Source organism: Teleopsis dalmanni, chromosome 1, assembly GCF_002237135.1.
Source record: "Teleopsis dalmanni isolate 2A chromosome 1, ASM223713v2, whole genome shotgun sequence".
NCBI lineage: Eukaryota > Metazoa > Arthropoda > Insecta > Diptera > Diopsidae > Teleopsis > Teleopsis dalmanni.
This window is the reverse complement of record NC_051846.1, coordinates 192,969,980-192,979,732: the sequence shown is the minus strand read 5'-3', so window position 1 is coordinate 192,979,732 and position 9,753 is coordinate 192,969,980. Positions and strand designations below refer to the sequence as shown.

Genomic DNA, 9,753 nt, shown 5'->3' with positions numbered 1-9,753 from the left:
ATAAATTCTATTAAGCAAACTGAAATTATACTCTTACCTGAGTATCAAAGTAACGATGACAGATTTAATAATAGATTGATAAATCATGCATTCTTGACGTTTGTCCACCACGTCTGCATCTATGGAAATAAAAGTTGCTCTTAATATATGATGTATATAAGTACATGTGTATGTCATATATGTAAATTGAAGTAATACAATAATAATGAAATGTAAAAAAAAAATTTAAAAAATTCACTTATCAAAATTTTTATAAGTAATTGCTTTAAAATCGCATTGGTGCATTGGTATAATCTTTTATAATAATAAATTTCGAATGGGTGTAAAATAATACAAAGTTCAATAGATTTTTTAATAATAATAAATGCCTAACAATTATGTGTTTATGTTAAAAATACAATTTTAATTCTAAATTAAAAATAACTTAGCTTAATGAGTCAAATTTTATTACACTTCTTTATGAGTCTATTCCAAGAAACTATACAGACTAGGACTAAGAATAAGGGTTGAAGTACATTTCTCAGAAATTAACTTCTTAAAGTATTCTTTCTATAACACCAGCATTTCAGTCAAATATTTGATACCATCTCGCTAAAATCAAAACTCTACCACAAAAATGTCATGTAACATTTATAGATAAAAGTTGGCTCCATTTTTTATTCTGTTATAGAATTAGCAGGATTAAACCTATTACTTTATGATTTTAAAAAATAAAAAAAAATAAAATAAATAATAAATTGTGTATCATCATCGGGTAGATATGATGGTCTGTCTCTCTGACTGATTTTGTCTTCTATTAGGTGTATTACAACCACCTCTAATATCGTTTCTCATATTACTTTGTAATATGCATATGCTAATAAATATCTGATTTTAAATCCTAAGATTAACTGTCCACTTACACTTACATAAAACTTACTGGATTAGCAATTCGTCTGTCACAATTCTAAATAGATTACTTAGTATGGGCCTATTTAAAACACAAAGTAAATAAATTCAAAATATATATTATGTCTATTGGAAATACAACTAGTAAATACTAACTAGATAGATAGATTAGTTCCATAGCCGCGTAGCAGTTAAAAATGCCGTTATGTCTAAGAGAACCTAGGAAGACCACTCAGAACTTTTAAACAAATTATAACATCGATTTAACAGTTTTACACTCTGATAGACCTATTTTATTAAGAGGTATCTAATGTTTACTTCCAAAACTATTTTAGATATTAAGGTCTATAGCATTTTAAAAACAACTCTAGAAACTCTGTAGACAACCTCCATGACAGACTTATTTTATTAAGAGGTATCTAATGTTTACTTTCAAAACTATTTTAGATATCAAGGTCTATGGCATTTCAAGTACAACTCTGGAGACTCTGTAAGCAATCTTCATGACAGACCTATTTTATTAAGAGGTATTCAATATTTATATCCTGAACTATTTTGATATCAAGGCGTATGGCATTTCAAATACAACTCTGGAGACTCTGTAAACAATCTTCATGACAGATCTATTTTATTAAGAGGTATTCAATATTTATACCCAACACTATTTTAGGTATCAAGGCCAATAGCATTTCAAAATAACTCTGGGGACTCTGTAGACAATCTTAAAACATAATTAACCCATAAGCAATATATAAACATATTTTCTTTAATTAATTTTGAAAAAAGTATTTATATTTCGCTTATTTTGAGAGTTCAGTTTCTTCATCTGACTCTCATTTGAACAAATTTGGTTTGCCATTTTTAACCAAGGGATATGATTAGGCTTATCAATTGCCTTACTTCATATAGATTAACTTATGAGACTTAGTTCAGAGTCTCATAAGCTAAAATTTTAACTCATAGTTCTCAAATTAGTCTTTTTGAATAATAAAAATTAATTCCGAATTTTGAACTATAAACTAATTTATATAAATAAAGGAAATAGTTCTCAAATTTTCCTCTTATTGGATATATTGAACTCTTTAATAATATTGTAAGGGAATACAAAAATAGGCTGGGTATATTTTATTATATATTATATACATATAAATATAATATTGAATTATATTAAAATACCTATAGCAATTCTCAGTTGTTTGAAGTATCACATACTATATTCTAATATATATTAGTTCTCTTCAACTTCGAGGAATTCATTGAAGAAATAATTTTACAAGGACTTACTTTCTAATTGTTTAAAAATTTAGAGAATGTATATGTGTATCTTTAAACTATAAATTTTGATAACAAGAAAGTACTATATATGACGAAATAAAAAATACCAGATTTACTGTATTGAATACAATCGACAGATCACAACCAAAAGTTTTACATAATATAACAATATATATTATATAATATAATATACAATAGTCGTGTTTTTTTTTTAAACTCGCTTATCATTTTATATGATAATGTGGCAACGCTTATGAGTCAATTTAATATGAATTGATATAGTTCCATATGCGCTATCGTCCATACAAAACTTGATATCTTTTTCTATATGTGTGGAGGTAGTTCATGTGACTATGTACTATATATAGCGCTAAAAACAGAACACGACTAGTTTATATATAAAGAACAATTTAACGTAATAAAAATCAAACCTAACAAAATTATTTATTAAAGTTGCTAAAAAATTTTATGACTGTTATAATAAAAACTAAAAAATTGTATTGAATTTAAAATAAAACTATGTAGAAAATTGTTAAAAAAATGTGTGTTTTTGTTTTTTTTTTACAATATTTTATTATTATTTATTTTTATTGTTAATTAAAAAATATCACACTGCAATTTATATATCTACGGTTTCTAACTTGCACCTTTAAAAGATAAGATTTTTCTAATCAAATAATAATGTTAATTTCACTCGTTAATAGTTTTTAATTATATTTATTTAACTTTGTATATATATATGACTATATATGTATATTATACAATAACAACTATTTACCTACTTTAAGTTTTTATAAATTATTTTAATCCTAGTCAATTCTATTGCTAAAAGCTATAAGATATTTCTTTTCTTTAATCAATTAATATAGAATTTATTTTCGAAACTGAACATACTCATTTTGTATAACAATTAAAATATTTATTATAAAATAAATTAACTTAAAAGTATATTGTGTGTACTTCAATATGTTAATTTTATACAAATAATATACATATATGTATATGTTAAAAAGAAATGAGTTAATTAAATAAGCTCCATTAATCAAATCATTTAAGAAAGGATCTTCGGTGGGAAGATCCTTCAAATCATAGCGAACAAGCAATGTTTCGCATTTATACTTATATATTTATATTTAATATAAATCTTTGAACATAAGTTAAATTAAAAAGTTAAACTTGTGTTTACAGTATTTAATAATCTGTTCAGAGATTTTATTTAAAATTTTGGCGTATGACAATTAAATTATTTTTAAAAAATTTTTGTTTTTATTAGTTAAATATATTTGTTTTAATAGTCCTTTAAATAGAAGGTAAATTACACTGTTTTGTATTATGTATTTATTATATATACAAGGCATAGAATATTTATTGGTTAGTGCTTTATATAAAAGTGCAGAATAATTACTATTATATATGTAAAAGAAAAATAAAATCTATGTAAACTTATATGTAAATTATAAATAACTTGTATTTATGTATGTCTATGTAGACAATATTAAACATAAAATATATTTATGAATAAAATTTAAAAAATAAAAACAAGTTTTTTAATTTAAAATAAATCAAATACCATACTTTAAGTTCGATTTCATTTATTTACTTATATCATAATATATTTAACATATACAGAGGTACTTAGCTACTTAGCTAGATACAATTACGAGAGAGTCTGCATTTAATGGTTTTATAAAGATGCAGTATGGATTGTAATTTTTCAGGTACACATTAACTTATCTAAGATGCTTATATTAAATTACTGATTATATTATTATTTGTTTGATATAGTAAATGATGATTCCAAGAATTATGAGGACCCCATAAAACAATTGAAATATTGATACAAAATATTAAACAATATACTCAATATAATTAATGTATCAATATCAATCAATATAAAAACGATATAAAAATCTAAAAGTTTTGACAGATAAGTAAGTGTGCACAATAACGGACCAAAACTTTCTGATAAAATCTAAATAACAAAATATTACTTACTTACTTAACTGGCCATAACAATCCATTACCGTATTTCGGCTTGACTTAGCAGTCCTCTCCAGGCGCGCTTTCCCCACTCTCATACATCAAATGCAGTTAACTCTTCTTCAACTTGATAACTCCATCTTAGACACGATTTATCTCTACGATTTCATCCTCCAAGTGACACATCAAATACCTTTTTTTACTGCAGGATCTTTATCAATTTTCTCGACATAGCTCAACAGCGAAGCCGCTGGATGTGAATTCGCTGCATTATAACAATGCCGTGATAAAGCTCGTACAGCTCATGGTTCATTCAAAGATCTCACGAATTTTTTTTTTCTCTAAAACTTCTGGCGCTGCTTTATACATTCGTGACAACGTCCATGCTTCAGCGGTAATTGTCGCAAACTCGTAGATAAGCAAAGATCTTACAAAGAACTAAAACTTTTCTTTCGAAAACTCCCAACGCTACTTCATCATTCTCTGATAACATCCATGCTTCTGTGCCATACAGATGAGCTACTTATAGAGTGTAAGGTTTGTCTGTCGTGAGATTGGGGTAACTTTCCAATTCCAAACTTTTCTTTCGTAAACTCCCAACACTACTTCATCATTCTCTGATAGCAACCATGCTTCTGTGCCATACATATGAGCTACTTATAGAGTGTAAGGTTTGTCTGTCGTGAGATTGGGGTAACTTTCCAATTCCAATTTCCTACTAAGCCCATAGTATGTTAGCACCTATTGACAATATTCATTCTTCATCTAATCTCTAGGCTGATTTGGTTCTTGCTTGTTAAAGCGGAGCCTAGATATATAAAATCCTTTACAGATTCCAAGGTATAGTCGTTAGCTACTATCTCGCCAGCTACTAAGTTACTTTAAAGAAAATCCAAATATAGTCTAAGAAAAAATATTTCACCAAGAAATTTTTAAAACAATTACTGAAGAAACATGATTATAAAATTCAATTATTTAATTTTATTAGATGAGATATAAGAAAGTGAGCCTTCTATTAATAATTAATAAACTTTAATGTGTCAAATAAATGGTGCAGTTATTATAAAAGTTTATGCTTATAGCTAAAACTTTATACATACATATATATATATATATATTAAGAAGTATTATATGAAAAATTCTCTTCTGTTCACACAAATAATTTTGATAGAATTTTGTAAATAGAATTTTTATTATTCCGAAATATTTTATAGATTATTTTCTTATATTAATACGAATAATATTAAATTTTTTTTTTAACAATATAATGAATTAACTACACATTGAGTAAAAAACAAATCAACAAATCTAATGGATATAAACAGTTTAAGAATATTATACCAAAAATTTTAAATACCTGTAAAATTATATATATATATTTATATGTGCAATACATACGGTATATAGTTTATAATGTCATAAACGTATTATTCTATTCTTTTGTTCGAAGGGATATTTTTAAATAATTTTTTGCTATTAATTTTGTACAGTGTATATAATTGCTGATATGATTTTATAAAAATTCCCAAAACAAAGGAAATCAGTGTTGCTGCTTGCTCGAAGGAAGATGTTATATGCAATAGTAGTAGCAATAGAGTAATATATACACAGAGCTCACATATATAAAGTTTAGAAGAAACAACAAACGCTTGGTATAAAATATATTAATTTAATTTAATTAAATAATAATAATTCCATACTATTTTTTTTTTTAAGTTTTACAAATCTTTGGTCGCATGTTATTATATTATGCTGTTTAGGCCACTACTTTTTTAGTTCATAGGCAACCCAGTTTGTCTTGTTCTTTTGTGTGCTAACAACAACGTGTGTTGACTACAAAGCCTAGCACATGTTTTAAAAATTAGTAAATAAAGCCAATTTTAAAATTTTATTTTAATATATTGGCAAAATAAATTAAATAATCATGGCTGATAAAGTTTTTCATCGACCGGGGCCCTTAAAGCAAACTAATAAGGCGCATAAAACAGGAAGGCATCGTTCTAAAGGCGCTATTGATAATGCACAGAAAGGTAATTCTATATGTGAATATGCGTAATTCTGTTATTATAAATATTTAACAATTACTCTACTCTTAATGCCATAGGAAAAGTTTCCTTAAAAGTAGTATCCCATAAACACAAACAACAACAGCGAAAAGAACAGCGTCGCAATCAATTGAATCAAGTACGTAAATACTGGCTCAGAAGCCCATAACTTAAATTAAACAAACCAAATTTATTTACAGCTACGTAAGAATAAACGAGAAGAATCTTTTGCAATAAAACGTCAATTGGGTGGTCAAAATACAGCACCATTTCTTGTTTGCATACTGCCGATGCACAAACAAATAGATCCAAGATCTGCGCTGGCCATACTGGAGAATTGTGATGAAGAAGCAGTTGTGGATCGTTCACTTGCAGGTGTTACTTATATAAATTTACCACGTTTCAAACAACGTTTTGCATTCATAGTACCGCCGGTTGGGCGAGGTAATGAAGTTGCTGTATTGGATTATCTTAAAGTATGTGATACAACGTTACTATTAACATCTGCTGCAATGGGTGAAGATGATGTCTTCGATAAATGGGGACATCGTATTTATAACATGATTTCAGCACAAGGTATACCAACACCTATTGTAGCTTTAATGGATTTAGAATCGGTTAATCCAAAAAGGCGTGCGAACTCTAAAGCTGCTGCATATAAATTTTTATCCAAACTATTGCCAGCGGAAAAAATAATGCAATTAGATACAAATGCTGAAGGTATTATTTTTTTGAAATATTTTATTTTATTTCTATTAAATATAATTAAAACATTTTCCAAATATAGGTCTTAATGTCATGCGTCGTGTTGGTGCTCAAAAGAAAAATGTGCTCTACAATAAAAATAATAGACCACACCTTTTCGGCGATAAGGTAGAGTTTATACCGAATAGCAATCCAACTCATGAGTTTGGCACACTAAAAGTAACTGGTTTCCTACGCGGCACGCCATTAGATGTGAACGGCTTAGTGCATATACCTGGTTTAGGTGATTTTCAAATGTCACAAATAGATGCACCACAAGATCCCTACAAATTGGATAAAAGTAGAAATGCTGAAATGTCTACGGATGAAGTGCGCAACTTATGTAAAGCTGATCCTACAAAGCAAACTTCTCTACAAAGTGAAAATATACCGGATCCAATGGATGCAGAACAAACATGGCCAACGGAAGAAGAAATACAAGAAGCACAGAAAGAAGCAAAGAAAACAAAACTCATAAAACGTGTGCCCAAAGGTTATAGCGCATATCAAGCTGCGTGGATACCTGATGTTGAAACTGTTGAGGATGATCAAAGTATTGCTGAGGATGACGACGATATGGATGACGATGATGATGATGATGAAAACGAAGATGAAGATGATGAGTTTATGTCATGTGATGATAAATCATTTGATGATGAAGTTGAAAAACCTGATTCGGACACTGAAGAATATGTTGAAACTGCTTCTGTATCTGATGTAGCTATAAATGACGAAAAATATGATTTACAAATGGATTTCCATGAGGAAAGAGATACTATGAAGAAAATTAAAGAAGCACGTGTAGATGAATTGTGGCCTGATGAAATTGATACACCATTGGATGTTGCAGCTAGAGATCGTTTTCAAAAGTTCAGAGGACTGGAATCTTTCAGGTATGTTAAAAATTTTATTTTAATAGTTTCGACACCACGACGAGGTGTGTTCTAAAGTAAATAGTTTTTTTTGGAAATAAATATTTCAGTATGTAATTTGGATCTTACCCTTTTGTCAGTCAAAATTTCATAATATTTAATGAAAGTGGAGATAATACAGCTGAAGTCACAGTTCTTTAGTAAGAGTTATGAATGGTTTTTACATTTACAAACGATTTTCTATCATCAGCAAATGTGTTTGCTTCATAAGGAAAAATTTGCACAGTACCAACTTAGGTGAATACTTAAAGGGATTGAAAGTTAAATGAAATTTTTTCCCAAAAAGCTGGTGACAAGTCTCGATTAAGGAACTCAATTTTTGATATTCAGTCAACTTGAGCGGACTGAATCGATCAAAGTACGATATTTTTGATGTGCTTAATTCTAAATAGATCAATTTTAATAAGGATTTGGAAAATCTCTGATGAATTCAAGTATAATTTTGTTAAAAACTGAGCTTAAAACTGATTTCTGTTAGCCAAAATCCATTCCTGTCCTCACCATTTCTCGCAATAAATTCACTTCTATTTCATCCAAAGCTCTTGAAATTTTCACAGTACGGCGTTTATATTTTGATAGGCCAAAATGCGTTTTAATCTTCACAATTTCATCCAAATGACTCGTTCTTTTCATCCAAATGACTCGAAATTTTGAGAGTCTATCAGTGTTGGATGCAAATGTTAAATGTAATAAACAGTTGATTGGTATATTTGTACCACTGACTAGAAACACCTGTTTACTTTGGACTCTATCTTGTATAAAAGCAAATTGATATAGTATTATTATCAATATATATTTATTTATATTAGTTTTTTATTATTATTATTATATATATATGTATTATTGTAAATATTTAACTACAGAACATCACCTTGGGATACAAAAGAAAATCTACCCAGTGATTATGCACGCATTTATCAATTCAAGAACTTCGATCGCACTAAGAGACGTATTATCACAGAAGCCAAAGAAATTGATGGCGTTTTGGTAGGTTCTCAATTCAATTATTATTAAATAAATAAAAAATATTTTTATTATTTATACAAATAGCCTGGCTGGTATATAACAATACATATCATTAATGTACCAGCAACAAAATGGTTCGCTTATAAATCTGCACAACTCACCAATAATGTCATTGTCTATGGCATGTTACCACATGAACATCAAATGTCAATCATGAATGTTGTGCTCAAACGTTTACCCGACTCAGAAGTGCCAATAAAATCAAAAGAAAGAATTATTATACAATGTGGTTATCGTCGCTTTGTGGTTAATCCCACTTACAGCCAACACACTAACGGAGATAAACACAAGGTTTGTTCATAATCATTGTATGAAAAAAACAACTATAACTATTTCTTCTGTTTTTTTTTAGTTTGAACGTTATTTCCGACCACACGAAACAGTTTGTGCTACATTCTTTGCTCCTATACAGTTTCCACCAGTACCAGTGCTTGCATTTAAAGAAAATCCTGATACCACCCTGGCACTGGTTGCGAGGGGTTGTGTGATTAATTGTAATCCTGACCGTATTATACTTAAGCGAGTTGTACTAAGTGGTCATCCTATGCGCATTAATCGTAAATCCGCGACAATACGTTATATGTTCTTCAATAAGGAAGATGTAGAATACTTTAAACCAGTAAAACTACGTACAAAATGTGGTCGTTTAGGACATATTAAGGAATCTTTAGGTACACATGGTCACATGAAATGCTATTTCGATGGACAGCTACGTTCGCAGGACACAGTCTTTATGTATCTTTACAAACGAGTTTATCCTAAGTGGACCTATGAAGAATGCCTAATTAGATGCGAAGAAAATAATCAAAGATCGGAGTTAATGATGGATATGTGATATCAATAGTTATTCATTTAAAAATAAA

At 28.6% G+C, this 9,753-nt stretch overlaps 2 protein-coding genes across 2 annotated transcripts in view; one reads left to right on the top strand and one right to left on the bottom strand.

Moving 5' to 3' along the window:
- The window catches only part of LOC119670980 (rho guanine nucleotide exchange factor 10-like), a 391,460-nt gene that overhangs the window by 238,818 nt on the left and 142,889 nt on the right, over positions 1–9,753 (bottom strand). The gene's annotated exons all lie outside the window — the stretch shown is intronic.
- Positions 5,955–9,747, top strand: LOC119670982 (pre-rRNA-processing protein TSR1 homolog). Its single transcript, XM_038081455.1, has 7 exons — positions 5,955–6,173; positions 6,248–6,327; positions 6,389–6,908; positions 6,976–7,825; positions 8,728–8,851; positions 8,915–9,181; positions 9,243–9,747. The coding sequence occupies exons 1-7, from the start codon at positions 6,068–6,070 to the stop codon at positions 9,723–9,725; spliced, it is 2,430 nt and encodes an 809-aa protein (XP_037937383.1). The 5' UTR covers positions 5,955–6,067; the 3' UTR covers positions 9,726–9,747.